Genomic DNA, 26034 nt, shown 5'->3' with positions numbered 1-26034 from the left:
GTGGGGCTAGACAATGACTGGCAGTAGCCAATACTGAGGCAAGGTGGGGATAGAGGGTGGGGATTCCCTTAGAGGGAAAACCCAGAGAGAAAGGGGTTACTGCTAGGGGGCAGCACCCCATGGTAAGAGGGCACCGGGTCCAGGGAGGGACACGGGGGGCCTGAAGACAGGTGGATCACCAGCCTGCAGAGGGCGCTCCATTGCCTGGAACGAGCTAATTCCCGGAGTCACCAGCAGGAGGCGCCGCAGGGGTGAGTCGACCCATCTACATATGCCTTCAGTATTATCTTTGAGAAACTGCCAGTTCTCCTGAACTCCTTTTTCCCTTATATTTTCTTCCCATGGGACCCTAACTATCAGTTGTTTGAGTTTTTTCATATCTGCTTTTTTGAAGAGGGTCAAATGCTACTTCCAATTCAGCAACAACGGAGGATGTCATCCTCCCAGCCCATTAACATGACAGAGGTGCAGAAGGGGATTCAGGAAAATATTGCAAATCTTTACATCACTACGTTTCCCCCTTCAGCGGGGAGGACAGCCTTTGCACTACACAACTGATTCTCATTAAAGCCATCTACACACGAAAAACAATCCATTCCTGACTCCTTTGTGCAGCCATCTTATCTCATTGCTAGGCAAGCTGAACAGGTAGAGTTGTCTAATCAGTAACTGATTTTTATTAGCAAAGCAGTGACACTGGATGTACAGGTCTCTTGCAACTTACGCGCATTTAACATGCGTGATTTCAGGCCTTTCAGCAAAAAGCTGGAGTCCCGGACGGGGCGTGGCCTCAAGATTTAAAGGTCCTGGGGCACCAGCTGTGGCTGGGAGTCCCGGGGCCTTTAAATCACTCAGGGGGGCTCCCAGCTGCAGAGGTGGCTGGTAGCCTCTGGGGCGAATTAAAGCGCCGGAGGCTCCACCGTGGAGCTTCGGGACCTTTAAATGCCCCCCCATCCTGCCGCCGGAGCTCCGGGCAGGATTTAAAGGGCTCCTCCAGGCTCCCCACCAGGGCGGGAATCCTGGCGGAGCCCTTTAAATCCTGCCCACAGCTCCGGCGGCAGGATGGGGGGGCATTTAAAGGGCTCCACCGGGCTCCCCGCTGCAGCGGGAAGCCTGGCGGAGCCCTTTAAATGCCCCGTCCCGCCGGCAGGAGTTGCAGGCGGGATTTAAAGGACTTGGGGGTTCTGACTATACAGTTTTCGCTTTACGTGATAACTGCAGAACGGAACCTCCCCCTAAGTTGCGACAGACCTGTATTATACTGAATTGAACTATGACCAGTTAGACACTTCAACTAACAGCAAGAGTTTGTACTAAGCAAGTTTTCTTAAAAATCACTCACCAACATGCTAGTTCTTCTCCACAATCCCATATTTATTCCAAGGTTTACTTTTGGCTTCACACATTTTGATGCCTTGCAATAAAACAGACACCTAAAATAAAGAGATGCAGTACTGCATGTTGTTTCCTAACACAAAACATCTTCCACTGAGTTCAACCAAATTGTCAGCGCAGAAGGTAACTATATAGCCAACATATAACAGCTGATGTTTCAGACTACCGCCATCCAGTTCCTGGTCAAATTTCAGATTATCCAATCAATTTACCAGGAAAGGCTGAGCTCCAAGAGAAAGCACGTACATGCAGGATAAGAAAGCAAGATCTTTTTTCTTGCCATTGCCATGTTTAAGCATCCCATAACTTAAGTGGTCAAGGATAATGAAGGATCTTCAATTAGCAGCAAAGAGTCCTGTGGCATCTTATAGACTCAACAGACGTTTTGGAGCATGAGCTTTCGTGGGTGAATACCCACTTCGTCGGATGCATGTAGTGGAAATTTCCAGGGGCAGAGTGAGTGAGTGTGTGTGTGTGTGTGTAAGTGTAAAAGCTAGAAGCAGGCTAGAATTAGGTATTACAAAACAAAACAAAAAAAAAGTTTTAAAAATACCAGTTAAGGTTGCTAAGTGTCAACAATGTAGTTCTCACCCTTTACAAAACCCAAGCACTTAAAAGTAAAAATAGTTATGGACATTGTTTCATATCCAAAGAAATGCACATTTCAATGTAACTGGCAGATTTTAATGCACTTGTTACACATTTCAATATCTAAATATTTTCTTCCAAGAGATACTCAATGACTGCCTCTCCATAATGGAGCACCTCTGGCTAGACTCAAGAAACAGCAGTTCAGTAGACTTCCACTGCACAAATGATTAAGGAATTTTTAGACAAGAGTAAGAGGTCTCTCCACCCCATGCACTTTCAGAGCTTCTTGAAAGAAGGGTGCTGATTCAGCTTTTTAAAAATTTGAATCTGCAAGAATGGGCTCAAAAACAGGACATAACTGTATAGCAGGGGTTCCCAAACTTGGTTCATGGCTTGCTCAGGGTAAGCCCCTGGCAGGCCGTGAGATGCTTTGTTTACCTAAGCGTCCACAGGTACGGCCAAACGCAGCTCCCAATGGCCGTGGTTCGCTGTTCCCAGCCAATGGGAGCTGTGGGAAGCAGCATAGGCAGGGCCACCGCTTCCCACAGCTCCTATTGGCTGGGAACGGCAAACTGCGGCCACTGGGAGCTGCGAGCGGCCATACCTGCGGACACTCAGGTAAACAAAGCGTCTCACGGCCCGCCAGGGGTTTACCCTGAACAAGCTGCGAATCAAGTTTGGGAACCCCTGCTGTATGGCTTATTTAAGTCCTATGAACTAGCTACTAAAATGCCATTTACAAATGCTTAACTACTTCCGTCACAAAAGGGGGAAAAATGGACTGTGCAATTAGTCTTGCAAGCAGACAGAGGTCAAATGAGGACCCACTGGCATACAAAGGCTACTTATGTCCTTGATTTTGGACTCAATCCCATCCTACCAAAAGCAGTTCTGTGGCTAAGCGCACAGCTTCTAAGTGGACCTCTGTGGGGAAGTGATATCCTAAAGGAGACCTGGATGATACCCAGTAGGAGTTTGTCTAGGTACCTAGGTAGTCTAATTTGACTAACAGTAGTTTATCAAGCAAATTGAGCTGTAAAAACAGGAAGTAAAATTAATCTGAGGAAAGTGACTTCTAAGGAACAGAGAGAAGCTAAAGCAGCAAACTGCTTTACCTGGCCGTTTTAAAGTTAAATGCCCAGGCAAAGGAAGATTCTGGTCTCATTGTATCAATAGTAATCATTCTTAAATGTATGAATTATTTTTAAAAAAGGAAATCAGATGAAGCTATGATATTGAGAGCCTCAACTACAATTTTTAAACATTAGATATTTCAGTTTCAAAGCAGATGCATTATGATTTTTCGCTTAGGGCACCTTTCAGAGACTCTCAAAATGCTTAATAGAAGGGAATAAGTATCATCTCCATTTTACAGATTAAGACACTGATGTACAGAAAGGTTAGGTGATTTTATCTACTTCCTGCAGCAAGTCAGTAGCAGTCAGGAATACAACCAGATGTTCTTCCATCAATGACTATATGCTAACTGCCCTGTAAGGAAAACCCTACACTGTTTCTAGGTTCTTGTACAGCTCCCACCATTATGCTATCTGAAGTGACAGGCCCACTTAAAAGTCTAAAAATAAGATTGAGAACAACAGAATTTAATTTCACAATTTAACATATCAGCTTTGCAACTTTGAACCAAATTCTCAATGGTTTAAGGAGGAGCTGAAGTTTATTTAGGTGGAAACAAACACTTATGCTATAGAATCATAGAATATCAGGGTTGGAAGGGACCTCAGGAGGTCATCTAGTCCAACCCCCTGCTCAAAGCAGGGCCAATCCCCAACTAAATCATCCCAGCCAGGGCTTTGTCAAGCCTGACCTTAAAAACCTCTAAGGAAGGAGATTCCACCACCACCCTAGGTAACCCATTCCAGTGCTTCACCACTCTCTGAGTGAAAGTTTTTCCTAATATCCAACCTAAACCTCCCCCACTGCAACTTGAGACCATTACTCCTTGTTCTGTCATCTGCTACCACTGAGAACAGTCTAGATCCATCCTCTTCAGAACCCCCCTTCAGGTAGTTGAAAGTAGCTATCAAATCCCCCCTCATTCTTCTCTTCTGCAGACTAAACAATCCCAGTTCCCTCAGCCTCTGCTCATAAGCCATGTGCTCCAGCCCCCTAATCATTTTTGTTGCCCTCCGCTGGACTCTCTCCAATTTTTCCGCATCCTTCTTGTAGTGTGGGGCCCAAAACTGGACACAGTACTCCAGATGAGGCCTCACCAGTGCCGAATAGAGGGGAATGATCACATCCCTCGATCTGCTGGCAATGCCCCTACTTATACAGTCCAAAATGCCATTAGCCTTCTTGGCAACTGCCCTGCAGTTTGGACTACATGGGTGTGAACTACAGCTCAGCAGAAAGGAACTAAAGGGTTCCTAGTTCACATTTACATTCCTCTGTAAAGAGGTGTCTTAGGGCTTGGCTACACTTACAAATTTGCAGCGCTGCAGCAGGGTGTGAAAACACACCCTCTCCAGCGCTGCAAATTGCGGCGCTGCAAAGCGCCAGTGTGGTCAAAGCCCCAGCGCTGGGAGCGCGGCTCCCAGCGCTGTCCGTTATTCCCCACAGGGAGGTGGAGTACGGACAGCTTTCTCCCAGCGCTGGCGCTTTGACTACACTTACGCTTCAAAGCGCTGCCGCAGCAGCGCTTTGAAGTGTAAGTGTAGCCAAAGCCTCTGTTCCTTCCCCCAGCATCCACACAGGGCAGTTACAGCATAAGCACATTAGTGCACGCAGCAATTCGCACCCTGCAGTGCAAACTGCAGGCTGTACAGACAAGTCCTTAGACCTGATTCTACTGTTTCCCTTTTACAACCAGCTGTTTCACCCACCTTGGGAGGCAGTGTATCTATACAGCAGGGGTCGGCAACCTTTCATCAGTGGTGTGCCAAGTCTTCATGTATACACTCTAACTTAAGGCTTTGCGTGCCGGTAATACATTTTAACGTTTTTTAGAAGGTCTGTCTGGCAGGGGGCCTGCACTGGAACTCCAACCGGAAGCAAGGTGAGTGGGGCTGTGGCGGGGACCCTGGCTGGCAACGGGCCAGCAGTGGGAACCCCAGAGCGGCAGCGGGCTGAGCGGCTCAGCCCACCCTGCTCTGGGGTTTCGGCTGCTGGCTCCTGCCAGCCGGGGTCTCAGCCCGCTGCCAGCCTGGGGTTCCTTCCCCCAGGCCAGCATCGGGTGCTGAGTGGAACCCTGGCTGGCAAAGGGCCAGCAGCAGGAACCCCAGAGCGGTGGCATGCTGAGCAGCTCAGCCCGCCCCGCATGCCATCAAAAATTGGCTTGCGTGCCACCTTTGGCACACATGCCATAGGTTGCCGACCCCTGCTATACAGTAATGACCATGGGCTGGGGGTCAGGTCTCAAATTCTAATCTTGGCTCAGCCACTGACTTGCTGTCTGGACTTGGGCAAATCACATTACCTCTTTGCCTCAGAGTAGCTATCTGTAAATGGGAACATTTACCCACCTACCCCATAGGGGTGCTGTAAAGATTAGTTAATGTTTTAATGCTTTGTACATGTTCAAGCACAATAAGATGACCATTACATCAAGTTAGTTCAATGAGCAGTAATACACACACAACCCGTCCTTTTAACAGTAAGAATATTAAGCTCTTCTAACAATTCAGGAGGATGTCTAAGATGATACAGAAAACACTAAAAACAACAAGGAGAACTTGTGGCAGCTTAGAGACTAACAAATTTATTTGGGCATAAGTTTTCGCGGGCTAAAACCAATGAGTGGGTTTTAGCCAGGGGTGAAAGTAACTGAGGACACTTACCAGTACCAGAGGGGGCGGGGGGCAGCATCTCCCAGCCAACCCTTCCAGGTCACCTGGCCCCCCTGTAGATTTAAAGGACCCGGGGCTGCAGCGGCGTCCGGAGCCCCAGGCCCTTTTAAATCACTGACCCCAGGGCAGCTGCTCCCTTTGCCCTCCCCATCCCACGGTCAGCAGGGGAAAGAGGAAGCAAAAGGGGCAGGGACATTAAAGTGCTGCAGGGTCCTTTGCCGCCAACGGAGGGAGTCACAGCAACATTAAAGTGCTACCGTGGCACAGGACCACCCTTAAAGTGTTGCCACAGCAGCGCTTTAGTGTCTCTGCCCCTTTTGCCTCCCCTGTGGGTGGCTCTGCTGATACAGGCTCTTCCAGCAGGGCCACCGATGGGGGGGGGGGGGGGGTAAAAGGGGTAGTGCTTTAAGGATGGTCCTTTGCAGCAGCAGCGCTTTGAGGATCTTTAAAGCACTGCTGCAGCAAAGGACCATCCTGGGTATGGTCCGGTGCGGGTTCTTACCAGTATGCAGTACCAGCTCGTACCGGCTCACTTTCACCCCTGGTTTTAGCCCACGAAAGCTTATGCCCAAATAAATCTGTTGGTCTCTAAAATGCCACAAGTACTCCTCATTCTTTTTGCTGATACAAACACAACTACCATTCTGATACAGGAAACACTGACAGTTATGAAGTGAGCCCAATAACTTGTCTTTGGCTAAAGCACAGCTTCCAGAAAGGCCTCCATCTGGAACTGAAAACATTAAGAAATGGAGAATCCATCACTTCAGTTGTAGTTTGTTCCAATGATCAATCATCCTCACTCTTCAAAATGTGTTCTAGTTTCCAATTCGAATTTGTCTAGCTACAGTTTCCAGCCATTGGTTCTTGTTATGCCTTTCTAAGCTTGATTAAAGAGCCTTTTAGCATCCAGAATTTTCTCCCCATGAAGGTGCTTATACTTCAAAACATTAAAAATGTTTTGGCTAATGCCCTCCCCCCCACACACAAAAAAAAAGGACCGGGGGAGAGGGGGCGGCTAGTGAGAGTAAGAAAGGAGGGGATTTTAGTTACTGTTTGAGTATTGTTTTTAACACCTGCTTAACACATTCATGACAGACATTTGAAAGAAAAGCTATCCTTGTAGGAGACTGATACCCCCAATTTTTCAACTGAGGGCTCTAAGAGACAGGACACAACCAATCCATCAACTGAGGGCTGAGAAAGCTCATAGTCTAGTTCTCTAGTCTCCACGAAATTGTGCAGCAAAACCAGGAAACACGTGTTACTTTTCTTTGATATATCCAAAGTAACAAGTAGATATTAAAACAAACGATGTTCAGACTTTCTTTAGACATCATAAAAAAACAAGGTCACATTGAGTCTAGTTCAGCCTGCTGGGGTTGCATACTGATGTATGAGCCAGCAACTCCCCCATTAACAACTTGCTGGTATGGGAAAGAAAGCTAGCTGTCCAGGCAGAAGAGGACATTAGAAGTACTGGGTAAACTCAAGCAGGTTATATCCTTCTCCACTACAGGAGAATATTTAAAATATAGGATTAAGACATTCAGATCATGTTCAAGTTACTACAACCTACTTGGTGCTCAGCAGCCAGATCGCATTTAAAATCTTATTCATTACTAGTACTGCTTAGAGGCCCTGCTCAGGGACTGGGACCCTGTTGTGCTAATCATTGTACACACAATAAAAAGATAGTATCAGAGGGGTAGCCGTGTTAGTCTGGATCTGTAAAAGCAGCAAAGAGTCCTGTGGCACCTTATAGACTAACAGACGTTTTGGAGCATGAGCTTTCGTGGATGCATCCGACGAAGTGGGTATTCACCCACCAAAGCTCATGCTCCAAAACGTGTGTTAGTCTATACGGTGCCACAGGATTCTTTGCTGCTAATAAAAAGATTTTGCAATCTAGCTATTTTGCTGGGCTCAGGAGTCTTAACTTCCTCACCTTACAATAACTCTTTCTAGAACCAAAATTTTATGGGCACCACTTTGCATGTTTGCTTTAAAAACAGTATAGGACCTCTTTAAAAAAAATCCATAACATTACAGAAGATGACTAGTTTTAGACAGCATTGTTCCTGTAAACTCTCCCTCCATTTCCAACCTGAAGGCAGGGAGTCTTGGATGACATATTGGACAGAATAAAGAGCATACAGCACAGCTTCCCACATGCTACTCAATGCTGGTTAGTAACTGGTTAACACTGTTGAGAATCAAAATACTGACGGGTAAACTGTAGAAACTCTCAGTATACAAAGAGTCTAGATACTGTAGGCCCTTCAAATAACCATTTGAATTTACTTCTCAGTAGTGAATCTTTGAGAGGTAAAAACAGATATTGATATATCATGACATTGCCCATCAGAACTATTATACTGCAGGTTAATCATTGCGCTGTACCTGACTGTATCCTTTACCAGTCAAATAAAAACATGGGATTCAGTTCAGACTACAGAACTGTACCCTGGGAGTGAAATCAAAATCACACAGGACTGGATGATGCCCTGTCACAAAGTGGGGTGTAAATTGAAAGATGAAATTGCCCCAGATGTCAGACACTACTAGAGCTTAGGGAAGAATACCAGCAGACGGGTAAGATAAAGAAATGTGTTGCAATGGGAACAGAGAAAAGCAGAAGTGGTAATAACAGAAAAACTGAAAAGTGAGAGAGGGGCAAGAAGTATCTACCCCCAAAATAGTACATCTTAGAGAAGCCATACTACCTCCCAAAAATCCCATTCAGGCATCAATGAGTGGAACAAACAATAGGAAGGGCTAATTACCCATGGTAAAACACAAAAATGAGCCATGTCTGTGAAAAGTGTTATCTATTTTATACCATTGAGACATCAAGTTTTTTAATTAACCCTGAAAGACAGCATAACTAAATAGCAAAAACTTCTAATTTGAGGTTAGTTTCAGTTTGTTTGTGTTTTGTTTTGAATTTAAGAAGTGATAACTGTCATTGCTAAGTCAATGATTCAAGCCCCCCAAAGGAGGCTAACCATAAGTCACTGATATCTGCTGGCTCTGATAACCGATGAGAAATGAGGACAGTTCTTAGCAGATATATTTCCACTTCACAAAACATCATTACTTTTGGTAATGGAAGCCCATATGAACAGAGGCACCAAGTACTGAACAGATCATAAGGACTGACCTCCAGCAGTCCCTCTAATTTCTCTCACCAATGTGCAGAATTAATTTTATTATGTGCACCAATATGGAGGTGACGTGTGACACATCACCTTCATATTGGTGCACATAAGAACATTCATGTGGTGGGGCTGGGGCCGAAGGGTTCCGGGAAGGACTCCCCCTAGCTCTCTCTCCCCACAGCAGCACCTGGGCTGGTGGGGAGGGGGAGAGGCACCTCTCCCCACCATGGCAGCTCCGGGGCTGGGCCCACAGGATAAGTACCCCTCCACTGCCCACAACCAGGTTCGGGGCAGGCCAGGCCACTGCAGCCAGGGCCGGGCCGGGTTCAGGTTGCCCCAGCAGATTGAGGGCCAGGTTAAGCTGGAGCCCAGGGAGGGGCACCCCAGCCACACCAGGCCCCCGGGTGGGTTCCCTGAGCACCTGCACACAGCTAAGAAAGCTGCTGTGCAGCCACGTAGCTTACAGGGAACTTAGCTGATCTCACCCCTCCTCCCCCACCACTCCCTCAAGGTACTTCCCAGAGCTTCAAATCTGATATTACCAGGCTGATACGGGGAAACTGGCAAAACTGACTCCTATCGCAGCTACATGGTGGATAGAAGTGTATTGTGTTTATTTAACAACTTTCACTTCAAATTGCTTCAAGCTACACAGATGTACAGAACTACATGTGCAAAGAACCACTGAAGCGCTCTCTGGGGCTGAGATCATACAACAAAAACACAACGGGGTTAGAAGGTAAAATTCCAGAACACAAGGACACTGGAACAAGCCCCCTTAGTCTCCAGAGCTAGCAAAGCAGTACTTTCCATAGGCACTGGAAGATATTGACTGATTTTTAAAAGTCAAACAGCCCCAACACTTCCCTCAAAACTATTTTTAAAAAAAAAACTAAACAAAACACCAAAGCCAGTCCAAGCAGGGATTTTACTCCAAAAAATCAAAACCAGAAACTCCATGAAGTCTATCTGCTAGGGACTTTGTTAATAATGCTATTGATTTTTTGTGGAAGGCAATGAGATACTATGGTGATTAGCAGCCATATAACATCTGAAGACAGAGATAAAAAAGAGCCACTGGTTTAAAAAAAAAGTGTAAGGCTATTTAAAAAAAAAATGCAGAATATGGCTAAACACATTGCATGTAAAAATGCAGAGCATACAGATACATTACAACTCATTAGGCAAATTTGAAGAAATGCCATGGTGCCTGATACCCCTTATAATTAGCAAGACAAGGTGGCTGAGGTAATATATTTTATTGGACCAACTTCTGTTGGTGAAAGACGCGCTTTTCTGAGCTACACAGAGCTCTTCTTCAGGTCTGGGAAAGGTAATCAGAATGTCACAGCTAAACAGACGATGGAACAGATAGTTTAGCATAAGTAGTAAATGCATACTGTAAGAGACAGTTCAAGGTGAAGTGGCCAGGTATATCAGAATAAAAAAGGGGAGCGAATGGGTTACAGATTGTTGTAATAAGCCATAAATCCAATGTGTTTATTAAATCCATGATTTCTAATTTCTAGCAAAATTATGAATTTGAGATCCTAGGGTCACCATTTGAAGGAGTTGTGCAGGTTTCCTCTGAGGATGAGGACTGAGAGATCAGATATGGAGTGATCGCTTTGTGAAAAGTGTTTGCCCACAGGTGATATGGTCTTATTTTTTGAGTTCATTTAAGTAATCTTGTTTCACAACGTGGATCACTGGCAATTACAGAAGACAAAACTCTTTTTGTTAAATTGAGAACTCAATGCAACCAGACGCTTCTCTCATTCAAACAGGAATCTATCGCACAGCTGGATTTTGCTGCCATATGCTTTGAGCACATAGCTTTCGATTGCTCTTCCAGACTTCTTACTAGTACCGCAGCTACATATGTACCCCATTTATGTGAGCACTTCTAGAAAAATAAGAGGCAGATGTAAAATAACCACATATGTTCACCAAGTTGTTTTACTACAGCAGTAAAAATCACGAGTCAACAAAAGAAAGGGCCCCACCGATAGGATTATCAGAAACTCAGAGCAAGCTTTGATTCCTATGCTCGGTTTACCATCCATCAAAAACATGAGATAAACTTAAAGGGAGGAAATCAAATTATTTCAATGTTAAAAACCTAGCTGCTGTTTGAAGCGAGTAGGAAAAAAATTAAACAAATGGACGAGCCACTCTTCTGAAGAGACTGTAGGTTCATCTGGTATCCTCCTTCCTGAAGTAAATGTTACCTGGCGCTTCAGAGGAAAGCAAAACAAGGCCAGTTGTGCAGTACTGTATATCGAGAAGCAGGAGAAATGACTGCCCTTCTCTTACCATATAAAGCGTCTAATAAAAGTGAAGTTCAGCTACAGTATTTAATCCCAATCTCAATAGCCATGTCTGACTGCACATAGAAGGAATTATTTCTTCCCATTCTGAATTTACTGGCCGTTAATTTAATCTAGTGAAACAGACCTAATGTGTACTGATGAAAAACACAGTATGATGCACATTCAACAGGAACTGACATATGAGTCAGAAAACAGATCCCTCAATTCAAGTACCTTGTCTCCAAACAGCAGTCTAATACCCAGTGTTCCAGAGAAAAGAGAACCACTATAATGCACCTAATTACTGATGTACATTGGGTAGAGGAAAGGGATTCCTTCCCAGTCCATAGGCTAAAGACCTGAAAGAGGACATGAGAATCTAATATGAGATACCCCTTTTTTCAATTAAATTTACTAGACAGCAGTTCAAATACATTTAACACACACCTAATCCTTCCCCAATCCTAGTAACTATACTAGTAAATAAGGACCAAACTAGACGCGATAAATCAACCCCCCACTGGATCGATCGCTGCCCGCCGATCCAGCGGGAAGTGTAGACATACCCTTAGTTTAATAAAGGCATCAATCCAGAATTCTGTGACCAAGAAAAATATGGCCATACTCTGGATGTTGCCTAAAACTATCAAAACATGAGCAACCCCATCTGTGTTATGAGCAGCACAATTCTGAACAGAATCATAGACAGGGTTGGAAGGGACATCAGGAGGTCATCTAGTCTAACTCCCTGCTCAAAGCAGGACCAATCCCCAACTAAATCATCCCAGCCAGGGCTTTGTCAAGCCTGACCTTAAAAACCTCTAAGGAAGGAAATTCCACCACCTCCCTAGGCAACCCATTCCAGTGCTTCACCACCCTCCTAGTGAAAAAGTTTTTCCTAATAGCCAACCTAAACCTCCCCCCTCTGCAACTTGAGATCATTGCTCCTTGTCCTGTCATCTGCCACCACTGAGAACAGTCTAGATCCATCCTCTTTGGAACCCCTTCAGGTAGTTGAAAGCAGCTATCAAATCCCCCCTCATTCTTCTCTTCTGCAGACTTAACAAACCCAGTTCCCTCAGCCTCTCCTCATAAGTCATGTGCTCCAGCCCCCTAATCATTTTTGTTGCCCTCCGCTGGACTCTCTCCAATTTATCCACATCCTTCTTGTAGTGTGGGGCCCAAAACTGGACACAGTACTCCAGATGAGGCCTCACCAGTGCTGAGTAGAGGGGAATGATCACATCCCTAGATCTGCTGGAAATGCCCCTACTTATACAGCCCAAAATGCCACTAGCCTTCTTGGCAACAAGGGCACACTGTTGACTCATATCCAGCTTCTCATCCACTATAACCCCTAGGTCCTTTACTGCAAAACTGCTGCCTAGTGCATGGGATCTTCCGTCCTAACTGCAGGACTTTGCACTTGTCCTTGTTGAACCTCATCAGGTTTCTTTTGGCGCAAACCTCTAATTTGTCTAGGTCCCTCTGTATCCTCTCTCTATCCTCCAGCGTATCTACCATTCCTCCCAGTTTAGTGTCATCTGCAATACACAGTGTAATATTTGCCATCAAGCTATCAAAAATTAAAGCTTCAAACAGAGGTTAAGTACAGAATTAAGTTAACTGACAAAAGGGGAGAGTCCAGCTACCACTACACACAACAACAATATATACAACTGTACTGCCCTTCACCAGTGGCTCTCAACCTTTCCAGACAACTGTACCCCTTTTCAGGAGTCTGATTTGTCTTGTGTACCCCCAAGTTACACCTCACTTAAACTACTTGCTTACAAAATCAGACATAAAAATACAAGTGTCACAGCACACTACTATTGAAAAAATTGTCTATTTTCTCATTTATGCCATATAATCATAAAATAAATCTACTGAAATATAAATATTGTACTTACATTTCAGTGAACAGTATATAAAAGCAATATAAACAAGTCATTGTATGTATGACATTTTAGTTTGTACTGACTTTGCGAGTGCTTTCTACGTAGCCTGTTGTAAAAGCAGGAACATATCTACATGAGTTGATGTACCCCCTGGAAGACCTCTGTGTACCCCCAAGGGTACATGTATCCATGGCTGAGAACCACTGCCCTACACGCTGTCCTCATTCAGCAGCATTGGCAATTTAAACACCAAAGAGGCAATTGTGGTGACTTCAGGGCCTCAGCTTTAAATCAGAAGGGAGGATGGACCCCCCCCCGCCCCCAGGAACCACATTCCCCTCCCCGCCAGCAGCACCACGACCAGTGCTCTCACCCCAGCGGGCGCAGAGGCACGGCCAGACTCCTGCTGCCCTCCGCAGGCTCCCACCTGGCCTGCAGGGCCCCACTGCTCTCGCTTTCTCCGTGCCCCCGGGCACCCTCCAAAGCACATCGCGGGCAGAACATGCCCCTGTCCCTCCCCCCCCCGCCGGCTCCCCGCTCACTCGCCAGGCAGCTCTGCTGAGCTACAGCAGCTCCCCGAGCTCCGGCGCCCCTCCCCCGGCTGGCCCCCAGCGCCGCGGCCGCGCCCACCTCTCTCACGTCCTGCAGACACTCCAGCACGGCCAGGTTGTTGGCCCAGCTGTGCTTGGGGCAGACCCGAGTCACGTCCTCGCGGCAGGCGGGCTCGTCCGCCAGCTTCCACCCGCCGCTGGAGCCGCCGCCGCGGGGCCCCCGCCCCCCGGGGCCCGGCCCGCCCGCCGGGACCTGCTGCTGGCCGCCCTGGCCTGCCGCGCCCTGGCCGGCCCCCGCTGCGGCCGGCTCCGCGGCCGAGAGCGAGAGCGAGAGGAGCAGCAGCGCCAGCGGGCCCGGCCAGTGGCTCCGGACACGTCCGCACGGCGCCATCTTGGATCCGACACCCTCCAGCCTGCTTGCCGCCCGGCCCGACCCTCCCCCCGCACGCAGCGCGTATGCAAATCAGCGCGCCGTCACGCCATGACGCCGCCGCCAGGGCACTGGACAGACCCGCCCCCAGCACAGAGACACGCCCCTTTTTTATGGCGTGGGCGGCTAGGCCTGGTCAGGATCCGCGCGCCGCGCATGCGCTTGCCCCTCTCCCGGGTGGCCATGGCTGGAACTCCAGCCCTGCCCCAGGGCCCTAGCGCCGCCTCTTAACGCTGGAGGTCCGAGACCCCCTGGTTCAGCCGCTCGGCCCCAGGCTCCCCCAGCCCCAGTGCCCAACTCCCTCCCCCGGGCCCCTGACCCCCTCCCCCGTGGCTTGGGGCCGCTGCCTTCCCAGCAACTCTGAGCCCCCTCGCCAGCGCCCAGCCTTCCTGCGCCCCGGGCCCTCGGACCCCCGGCCTACCCAGCAACCCCCCCGCCCCCGCAGCCTTCCTGCGCCCCGGGCCCTCGGACCCCCCCCACCCAGCAACCCCCCCGCCCCCGCAGCCTTCCTGCGCCCCGGGCCCTCGAACCCCCCCCCCACCCAGCAACCCCCCCGCCCCCGCAGCCTTCCTGCGCCCCGGGCCCTCTACCCCCCCCCCCCCGCCCGAGCAACCCCCCCGCCCCCGCAGCCTTCCTGCGCCCCGGGCCCTCGTACCCCCCCCCCCCGACCCAGCAACCCCCCCGCCCCCGCAGCCTTCCTGCGCCCCGGGCCCTCGGACCCCCGGCCTACCCAGCAACCCCCCCGCCCCGCAGCCTTCCCGCGCCTCGGCCCCCCGGCCTACCCAGCAACCCCCCCACCCAGCAACCCCCCCGCCCCCGCAGCCTTCCTGCGCCCCGGGCCCTCGAACCCCCCCCCACCCAGCAACCCCCCCGCCCCCGCAGCCTTCCTGCGCCTCGGACCCCCGGCCTACCCAGCAACCCCCCCGCCCCCGCAGCCTTCCTGCGCCCCGGGCCCTCCACCCCCCCCCCCCCCCCAGCAACCCCCCCGCCCCCGCAGCCTTCCTGCGCCCCGGGCCCTCGAACCCCCCCCCCCCCCGACCTAGCAACCCCCCCGCCCCCGCAGCCTTCCTGCGGCCCGGGCCCTCGAACCCCCCCCCCCCCGACCTAGCAACCCCCCGCCCCCGCAGCCTTCCTGCGGCCCGGGCCCTCGGACCCCCGGCCTACCCAGCAACCCCCCCGCCCCCGCAGCCTTCCTGCGCCTCGGACCCCCGGCCTACCCAGCAACCCCCCCACCCAGCAACCCCCCCGCCCCCCCAGCCTTCCTGCGCCCCGGGCCCTCGAACCCCCCCCCCACCCAGCAACCCCCCCGCCCCCGCAGCCTTCCTGCGCCCCGGGCCCTCGGACCCCCGGCCTACCCAGCAACCCCCCCGACCCCGCAGCCTTCCTTCGCCTCGGACCCCCGGCCTACCCAGCAACCCCCCCACCCAGCAACCCCCGCTCCCCCTCAGCCTTCCTGCGCCCCGGGCCCTCGGACCCCCGGCCTACCCAGCAACCCCCCCGCCACCGCAGCCTTCCTGCGCCTCGGACCCCCGGCCTACCCAGCAACCCCCCCACCCAGCAACCCCCGCGCCCCCGCAGCCTTCCTGCGCCCCGGGCCCTCGGACCCCCGGCCTACCCATCTACCCCACCCGCCCCCTCAGCCTTCCTGCGCCCCGGGCCCTCGGACCCCCCGCCTACCCAGCAACCCCCCCGCCCCCGCAGCCTTCCTGCGCCTCGGACCCCCGGCCTACCCAGCAACCCCCCCCACCCAGCCGCCCCCGCAGCCTTCCTGCGCCCGGACCCTCCGACCCCCGGCCTACCCAGCAACCCCCGCAGCCTTCCTGCGCCCCGGGCCCTCGGACCCCCGGCCTACCCAGCAACCCCCCCCCACCCAGCCACCCCCGCGCCCCCGCAGCCTTCCTGCGCCCCGGGCCCTCGGACCCCCGGCCTACCCAGCAACCCCCCTACCCAGCAACCCCCGCGCCCCCGCAGCCTTCCTGTGCCTCGGACCCCCGGCCTACCCCGCAACCCCCCCCCCAGCAACCCCCCGCCCAGTGCTCCAGGGGCCTCAGCCTCCCCAGGCCCCTGAATCTCTCCAGTGCCCAGCTTTCCTGCGCCCCGGGCCCTCGGACCCCCGGCCTACCCAGCAACCCCCCTACCCAGCAACCCCCGCGCCCCCGCAGCCTTCCTGTGCCTCGGACCCCCGGCCTACCCCGCAACCCCCCCCCCAGCAACCCCCCGCCCAGTGCTCCAGGGGCCTCAGCCTCCCCAGGCCCCTGAATCTCTCCAGTGCCCCGGTGTCCTGCGCCCCGGGCCCTCGGACCCCCGGCCTACCCAGCAACCCCCCCCCCAGTGCTCCAGGGGCCTCAGCCTCCCCAGGCCCCTGAATCTCTCCAGTGCTCCTGACTCTCCCAGCCCTGTAACCCCCAGCCATGCTCCGAGTCCTATTTCCCAGTCTCAAGTGCACCTGCTCTCCAATTCTTCCATGCTCTGGGCCCCAGGACCTCCACTCCTTCCTGTCCCTTTCTTTCCTCAAAGGTCCAGGACCCCCAGTTTCTCTTCTGCTCCAGGCCATTAATATCCTATGCTCCAGGGTCCATCCCCTTCCTTGCCTGCTCCCCAGAAACCACATTACTCCAGGCCCCTTCATTCACCCTGCCTCCTTGGCCCTCATTATTTCATGTCTCCAAGCTTCCTCAGGATGAGGAAGGAGACTTTTCTACTTCTTTGTAATAAATTTGCCCTGCCATTGCAGCACAAAACCACGAAGGTGAGAACTCCCCTCACCAATCAGGGTTTGGCTTGCGTTGGGTATAGTTAACTCAGTTAACTCCAGCTAAGGTTGGGAGGCTCTTGTCATGGAGATTTGCTGGGCAAACCTCATGGGCAGCTGGGGTATGCGTTCAAGTTTTCTTATATGCCAAAGATCCTAGGGGAACTTGAACAGTTGGAGTTTCCAAACTGAAAGAGACACTGATGGACCACATAAGCCTGTGCTCTGCCCTCCTTCCACCAATAAACCCAGGGGTATTGCCTGAAAGGGGTACAATGTGGGGGAGAGAAGGGGTAGCAACATTAAAGCACTGCCTAACCCTAATGTCGCTGCCCCTTCCCCCTGTTGGTGAACCTGCCAGGAGGATCCATTAAAGCGCTTTAAGTATGGTCCTTTGCCAGGGCAGTGCTTTAATGTTGCTACACCACCACCACCCCTTTGGCGGGGGGGGGGGGTGCAGCAATCTTAAAGCATTGCCACGGCAAAGGACCCTGCAGTGCTTTAACGTCCCTGCCCCTTTTGGTGATGGGCGGGGGTGGGCAAAGGGAGTAGCTTCCCTGGGGCCCGTGATTTAAAAGGGCCCAGGGCTCCAGGCCCTTTAAATCAACACGGGAGCCCCGGTGGTGCGGGCCAGGCGGCCTGGAACAGATGGCTGGGGGATGCTGACCACAGCCTTGCCCCTTCCACCTCAGGCTCTGCCCTTTCCAGGGGGCCAGAGTCACCCCTCCTCCCCCGTACGGTAAGTGTCCTCAGTTACTTTCACCCCTGAGTATATCACACCAACAGATTTCTCAAGAGCAGGCAAAGGGGAGCTCCATTCCCACTAAATGACAGTGACATCTGTGATTCTGGGTTACCTATTTCTGTTGAGATTCTTATATGCTGTTCATCACTGTGCTTAGTATCTTCTAGAATTAAATTAAGCCAAATGAACATTTGTCAAATATTAAGAGGAATTTCTATTAATTCCTCCCTACAGCGGGAGAGTGTGTGTCATGGGATTTTGTTTTGTGATGATCTCTTAATTTTCTATTTCTCTATGGAGAAGTCAAGATCAAAGAAGCATCCACTAGGATCAGAAAGGTGTGAGGTCTATGCCAGCTTCTATTTTCAAAAACCAGTAGGAGAACACTTCAGCCTCTCTGGCCATTCAGTAAGGTTTCAGAGTAGCAGCCGTGTTAGTCTGTGTCCACAAAAAGAACAGGAGTACTTGTGGCACCTTAGAGACTAACAAATTTATTTGAGCATAAGCTTTCGTGGGCTACAGCCCCACTTCATCGGATGCATGGAATGGAACATATATTGAGGAGATCTATATACACATACAGAGAGCATGAAAAGGTGGAGAAGTTGATGTGCCACAAGTACTCCTGTTCTTTTTGCAGATTTAAAGGTGGCAATTTTGCAACAGAAAAGCTTCAAAAACAGACTCCAACAAGAAACTGCTGAACTTGAATGGATATGCAAACTAGATACTATCAATTTAGGCTTAAATAGAGACTGGGAATGGCTGAGCCATTACACACATTGAATCTATTTCCCCCATGTTAAGTATCCTCACATCTTCTTGACAAACTGTCTGAAATGGGCTATCTTGATTATCACTACAAATTTTTTTTTCTCTTGCTGACAACAGTTCATCTTAATTAATTAGCTTCTTAGACTTGGTTGGGCAACTCCCACCTTTTCATGTTCTTTGTATGTGTATATATATGTCCTCACTATATGTTCCAGTCTATGCGTCCGATGAAGTGGGCTCTAGCCCACGAAAGCTTATGCTCAGATAAATTTGTTAGTCTCTAAGGTGCCACAAGTACTCCTGTACTTTTTGCGGATACAGACTAACATGGCTGCTACTCTGAAACCTTCAGGAGTTAGTTCATAGAATCATAGAATCTCAGGGTTGGAAGGGACCTCAGAAGGTCATCTAGTCCAACCCCCTGCTCAAAGCAGGACCAAACCCAACTAAATCACCCCAGCCAGGGCTTTGTCAAGCCTCACCTTAAAAACCTCTAAAGAAGGAGATTCCACCACCTCCCTAGGTAACCCATTCCAGTTCTTCACCACCCTACTAGTGAAAAAGTTTTTCCTAATGTCCAACCTAAACGTCCCCCTCTGAGACCATTACTCCTTGTTCTGTCATCTTCTACCACTGAGAACAGTCTAGATCCATCCTCTTTGGAACCCCTTCAGGTAGTTGAAAGCAGCTATCAAATCCCCCCTCATTCTTCTCTTCTGCAGACTAAACAATCCCAGTTCCCTCAGCCTCTCCTCAGAAGTCATGTGTTCCAGCCCCCTAATCATTTTTGTTGCCCTCCGCTGGACTCGCTCCAATTTATCCACATCCTTCTTGTAGTGTGGGGCCCAAAACTGGACACAGTACTCCAAATGAGGCCTCACCAGTGCTGAGTAGAGGGGAATGATCACATCCCTCGATCTGCTGGAAATGCCCCTACTTATACAACCCAAAATGCCATTAGCCTTCTTGGCAACAAGGGCACACTGTTGACTCATATTCAGCTTTTCGTCCACCGTAACCCCTAGGTCCTTTTCTGCAGAACTGCTGCCCAGCCATTCGGTCCCTAGTCTGTAGCAGTTAATGTGAGTTCAATCCTTGAGGGGGCCACGTAGGGATCTGGGGCAAAAATTGGTCCTGCTAGTGAAGGCAGGGGCTGGACTCGATGACCTTTCGAGGTCCCTTCCAGTTCTAGGAGATTGGTATATCTCCAATTATTACCTTTATTATTACCTATGGGATTCTTCCGTCCTAAGTGCAGGACTCTGCACTTGTCCTTGTTGAACCTCATCATATTTCTTTTGGCCCAATCCTCTAATTTGTCTAGGTCCCTCTGTATCCTATCCCGACCCTCCAGCGTATCAACCACTCCTCCTAGTTTAGTGTCATCTGCAAACTTGCTAAGGGTGCAGTCCACACCATCCTCCAGATCGTTAATGAAGATATTGAACAAAACCGGCCCCAGCACCGACCCTTGGGGCACTCCACTTGATACCGGCTGCCAACTAGACATGGAACCATTGATCACTACCCGTTGAGCCCAACCATCTAGCCAGTTTTCTATCCAGTTCATCTATTCATCTAATTCAACAATCGTAATCAGCCTTTGCAAAAGTTCCCATTTTCTGTGCACAGATTTTCTGCTGCCTTTTCAGTTTTCTGCTGCTCTTACTGGTAAGCGCCCTCTTGTTGAGTCGACATGAGCTCTCTCCATAAGATTGGAAGAAGTCAGGTAACTGCAAACTTGGCTCCAGGGCAGTGGAGTGCAAAAAGTAGACCAGACAGTCCTGGTGACCACTATGCTGTGGGAAGGCACTATTATAAGGAGTGTGTGGTCTGCTGCAGCTATTACACCAGTGATCTGTCCACAGTCACACTGAACTGGTTGAGACTGACCCAGGACAGATGGCTAGCCATGCTCAAAAGGTAGTGAATCCAAATAGGGTGGTCATCTGTTTACTGTGGGGAGAATTTGTCAATGTGTGATGTTAAAGGCGTGTTTAGAGGACAATATGGTGGTTAAACCATGCTAAACTCTATTATACTAGTCAGTCACTATGTGGCTGTGACACATAGCCAGAAAGAATTAAGCAGCTCTCAGGCTAAATGACCCAGATTCAACCTTTAAGGACATATTGGTAGATAATGTTTGTGGTTTTGTGTGTTTACATATATATATATATATATATATATATATATAGTTAGAGGTTAACAATTTAATCAAACAGTTCCTATCTATGTTATATTCTGTTAATTCAGAGATCAAAAGGGGATCCTAAAATTTAAATGAACTGTAAAAATAGTGATATCACTGTATTTATCTCTCTTTGAAATGTATAGCAAATCACTTGCAAATGGTGGAAAACAGGCAATTGCTTTATGTTAATCCCTGTAGCTAATTACTGGTGATGCTTAGGAAATAGATCTACTGCAAAGTCTGTATGATTGCCTGTTGTTCGCCTAAGGTCTTCGAGCTGTCAAAAGAAGGCCTGGAACTGTATAAAGATGTCCTGATCCTTTTATCTCAGATCTGCTTGATGCTTCATGCAGGGGATGGTTGAGTCATAAAACTGAGATCTCCAGTCGCATCTGGATCAGCCTGAATATGAACATTGGACTATAACCTATGGACTAATTTTAAAAGAACTCTTTGCAACTATGAAGCTCACCATCTCCACTATGAATCTGATCTCAGAACTGTACTCATGTCTGTAAGTATAATGATCTTTTAACCAATACTCTCTCTCTTCTTTAAGAGATTTTAGTTTGGTTAATAAGAATTGACTGTAAGTGTGTATTTGGGTAAGATCTGAAATATTCATTAACCTGGGAGGCAATGTGTCCGATCCTTTGGGATTGGTAGAACTTTCTTATATGATAAATAAGATTTTCAGTAATCCTCATCATGTTTGACTTGGGTGTCTTGGTTGAGGGCTGGGTTGCTTTAAGGGAATTGTTAGTTAAAGCTGGGTAACCAGTAAGGTATTATAGAAGCTATTTTGTGCTTGCTTGGTAAATCTAAGTATTGGAATATTCACCAGATTTGGGGACTGTCTGCTCCATTCTTTGCAGTTTACCCTAATTGAGTAACCTCAGTATGGCTCCCCTGAGATTCTGGTCATAGTGGCATTGTCTGTAAAATATCTTATTTGAGCTTACTTCAGCCATACCTGGCAGTACTAAGGATCTCATGATGAACACATCTGTTGAGTCTGTGGCCTGGTCTACACTGGGGAGTGGGGGTGGGGGTGGAATAATGTAGCTGAAGTTGATGTACTTAGATCTATTTATCGCGGTGTCTTCACTTTGGTAAGTCAACAGCTGACGCTCTCCCGTCGACTCTGGCTGCGCCTTTCGCCCAAGTGGAGTACTTGAGTCAATGGGAGAGCGCTCGGTAGTCGATTTATTGTGTCTAGACTAAATGCAATAAATTGACCCCTGCTGGATTGATCGCTGCCCATCAATCCAGTGGGTAATGTAGACAAGCCCTGTCACTCAGAAGCAAGCTTGTAATCAGCTCATATCTGGTACAGGAACATGACATGGAGTCAGAAGTAAGCTACAATGAGAGAAGAACAGAAACAGAAGGAAAACAGCAACAAAGGTTGCAAAAAGAATGAACAAAGCAACAAAGATTGCAGGGTCTCATCAGCATGCCACTCTTCAATGCCCAGAGAATTTCAGCTTTGACAAATGGGTAGACTGGACCTAGTATTTTGCAAGATTTGTAAATGCAAATAAGTTCTACAAAAAAACCCTGGAGATATATAGGTATCATCTTTAATGTTTGCTATGAGGAAGCATGCAGAGCATCTCTTTAAATCCTTTGACTTTACTGATGACACAAAGATGACCATGAAAGGGTTCTAGCTGCGTTTGATGCATACTTTATACCTCAGAGAAATGTGGTTTATGAAAGAGCACATTTTCACATGAGCCAGGGGAAAAATGTTTAATGTTTTATAAGAGCTCTGCATACATTGGCTGAAAACTGATTTGGGGAATGCAAAAAACATGACAATGTCAGAGACAGGATGGTTATAGGGTTAACAGATAAAAAATTTTCACAGCAGCTACAGTTGAAGACAGACTTAATCGTAGCCATAGCTATACAGAAAGCAAAGCAGTTTGAACTAGTCAAACAACAGACCAAAAGGTAGGGGGAAACCTGAAAAACCTGAAACTAGCTTAGAAGCTACAAAGACACTTGACTGTTAACATTCATTATCATAAAACCTGTGCAGCAAGGAGAGAGAACTCCCAGGGCCAGAAAACAAATTCCAGCCTGCATGCTCAAGGTATGGAAAAAGTCATATTCCAAGAGATGCCTGTCCAGACAGAGATGCACGGTGTAATAAATGCAGAAAATATTGACAATTTGCAGCTGTTTGCTGTACCAAAGCAGTCAGGGAGTTGACTCGTTATGGACAGACAGTCAATCAAGAGTTATTCTTACTGGGATCTATCACTTGTGATGACCTAGAGCCTACCTGAAGAGTGAAACTGAATATTCATGGCAATACTATTGACTTTAAAACTGACATCACAGTAATTTCAGAAGAGTCTTACAATCACCTTCAACCCCTTTCAGAGCTGAAAACGCCTGACAAAACTTTGACTAGCCCTGGTGGTATTCTGAATTGCATAGGCCACTTCACCACAGAAAGAGCTTATGAAGACAAAAGCTTTGCATTCAGAGTACATGCAAAGGATCAAAGACCAACAGCCTTCTCAGTTACAGCATGGCAGTCATGATGGGTTTAATGAAAAGGTGGAAGAACTTGACAGAGGATTTGATGAACTGGAGTTTTGAAAGACGACCCAGTACAAATCAACTTAAGAGACAGTGTTGAATCGTACAAGTACAAACACGTCTATCAGAGGGACCTGGGAAGAGAGTAGCTGCAGATCGATGCAAATTCAGAGGACATCATCAGAGGACCTGGTTGTAGTGGACTATTTTTCCGGTATATAGAAATCATGTACTTGAAAGACATAACACGTTGCAGTGTTATTGTGAAACTGAGGTGCACTTTGATATTCCTGAACAACTAGTGATGGACAAGGGACCACATTTCACTGCAGCAGAATTTAATTAATTCAAAACAAAATATGATTTATCATGTAACAACATGATAAAAATCATTACCCACCGCTGACATTACCCACAAGTGAATGGAGAGGCTGAGAGAGCTGTACAGACAGCCAAGAAAATTCTACAGCAGGAAAATGCATTCTTTGCTCTCCTGAGTTACAAATCAACCCCAATAAGGATCCTGCACTGACCACAGCCAGTCATTGCAACTAATAGACAGTCAGATGATCAAGTTGTTGTGTGTTTGGGTTGTGTATTTAGACAACCAGAAGGATTCACAGACGCTGAACAGACTGATACTTACTGAATTTCAAATATAGTGTAAATGGTAGGAATGTAGAACTTCAAGGGGGAGATTTAATGGAATGCTAAACTGTATTATACTGTTCAGCTATTAGATGGTGCTGTGTGTAAAATTCCTTCTTTAAGCTCGCAACAGCCATACCTGGCAGAACATTATGGGATCTTATGATGAATATCTGGTGTGTATCTCACTAAGAAGCAAGCTCTGTAGCCAATCCATGTCTGGTATGGGACTATGACAGCATGCCAGATTTTTGTACTGTATACAAATCCTAGCAGAGCCAAGTATTTCACACACGTCTCAGAACACAAGGCACAATGGATTTAATGTTTCATTTCTCATCTGTACAAAAGAACAAATCCCACAATATTGTGTCCTGTGAAAGCAGCTTTTGTCCCATAGAGATGTGGCTGGGAAATTGATAGAACTTTGGCATTACAATTTCATCCCCAAATGCTAATTCTCCAGTTTCTCTAATACACCTGCCCTCCCAGTGGTTATTACAGACTCTTGCCAGAAGATGGAAATAGGAAATTGTTACCATATTATTTATTCATCATCAGCATTAGTGAGCTTGGCCCTGAACAATAAAACAAAGACACCCTTGCACTGAGGAGTTTGCAGTCTTATGACAAAGGGACAAATAAAGCCCTGCTATAAGTAGGAGTAACTGATGTCTGTGGGAATTGTCCCCACTTACTCCAAGGCTGAATTTGGTCCTTGCTCTCTCTACAAAAGAGGGTTGTGGTAGCTAAATGTTTCAGTCCATCCTGACTGACCTGATCAGCTAATCTTTCACATTTTATTCTACCTGATTTGGATCATGGCTCATTTTCTTGCTTTCTTATTGAGCTACTTTTTCTTTTCTTGGTCTTTCCAGAGCTCAGTATCTCCCTGATTCTCTAAAAGCAGGGATGGCTTTGTGAGCAAACCGCCCTGCGCTCTAGTATCTCTGTGCTGTCTCAAACTGACCCACAGGTCAGAGCCTCAGGTTGGGAAAGGGAGGCTGTTCAGAGGCCTCTCCTCAGACTCAGTGGATCTGCCACAGCATGTTTGGTTAATTAGTTCTCAGTTGGCACTTCCCTTGCCTCATTTTATTAGCCAAGTCCCCCTAAAATCCATCAAGTTTGTCATTCCTGCTGTGGGCAGAACAGTGTGGAAATAGAGTCTCCAGTATCCAAACTCTGACAGTGGCCAGCAGCAGAGGAAGATGTAAGCAAATCTGCAGTGGGCAATTATGGTATAACCTGTCCTTAGGGGGAATGTGTCTTCCTAACCCCTAGCACTTAGTGGCTGTCTCATGCTCTGAACCAGGAGGTTTTATAGCCCTTTGATTTTTGTTTTCTCCCATTAAATGTAACTGCAGACGTTCTCATGATACATTTAAATTACATACCAAAAACTACCTTAAAAGAACATTTTTTAAGTTGCAAAGTCAAGCTCTAGAAAGTTAGGGAAAGTTAGAGTTACAGTTGGCCTGCACATCCTTAATTCTGCCTCCTTGTGCATAACTCCTGGGGAGTCAGGCAGGGGTCGTGCGGAAAAAAACAGAATGTGATCATGTACTTAAAGTACATGCATATGCACAAGGGGGGCTGAATTGAAGTTGCACAGGCAATCCAACAGCTGGCATTTTGTAACTTTTTGACTGCTTGACTTGGCAGCCACAGAAGGCTGTTTATTCCATGGAAGGGATGGGCTGCTAGGACCAGGAAATGGCTGGAGGACTCTGGTCTAGCACAGCTCATCCTAGCAGGAGGCAGGATCTCCCACCCCATATGGTGCTCCCAGAGAAGGGGATGGAGTGATGGGGCCATGTGTTGTGTCCGGGGGGGGTTGGGGGGTGAAGGGAGTCCAGCGTGGCCTTGTCCCCAACACCTGCTGCTGCAGCTGCTATGACAGCTACCAGGCTTTTTTGCTGCAATGTGATGATGATGCTTTGGTGGTGACAATGGTCCTTTATTAGCTCACTAAGGACTGACAATGTGTTAGTAGCCAGAGTTTTTCCTCCTGTCCTTACTGGACTGATAACATCCAGCCAACTAGTTCTTTATCACTTAATTATATATTTCTCAGTATTATGCCCTTTTCTTACAGCTTATTTGACCTGGTAACTAGCTCCCTCCTTACTGGTCATCCTTGTCATCTTGACACTAGCTCTGTTGTAGCTGCTGCATAAAACACCGATGCCTATTAATGTACAGTAGAACCTCAAAA

The 26034-nt window shown here is 48.4% G+C and overlaps 1 protein-coding gene and 1 long non-coding RNA gene across 2 annotated transcripts in view; one reads left to right on the top strand and one right to left on the bottom strand.

The window, feature by feature from the left end:
* The window catches only part of GLG1 (golgi glycoprotein 1), a 219585-nt gene extending 205468 nt beyond the window's left edge, over positions 1-14117 (bottom strand). Inside the window, exon 1 of the mRNA XM_044986890.1 lies at positions 13800-14117. Coding sequence (XP_044842825.1) covers positions 13800-14111 — 312 coding nt within the window. The 5' untranslated portion in view covers positions 14112-14117. The remainder of the gene's footprint in view (positions 1-13799) is intronic.
* Positions 14118-16500: 2383 nt separating this feature from the next.
* Positions 16501-25584, top strand: LOC123349433. Its single transcript, XR_006573537.1, has 3 exons — positions 16501-16899; positions 20969-21129; positions 21952-25584. It is a non-coding gene; the product is annotated as an uncharacterized LOC123349433 (long non-coding RNA).
* Positions 25585-26034: the final 450 nt, after the last annotated feature.

This window comes from Mauremys mutica, chromosome 14 (assembly GCF_020497125.1).
Source record: "Mauremys mutica isolate MM-2020 ecotype Southern chromosome 14, ASM2049712v1, whole genome shotgun sequence".
In the NCBI taxonomy this organism is placed as follows: Eukaryota; Metazoa; Chordata; order Testudines; family Geoemydidae; genus Mauremys; species Mauremys mutica.
This window is presented reverse-complemented; position numbering and strand designations above follow the sequence as displayed.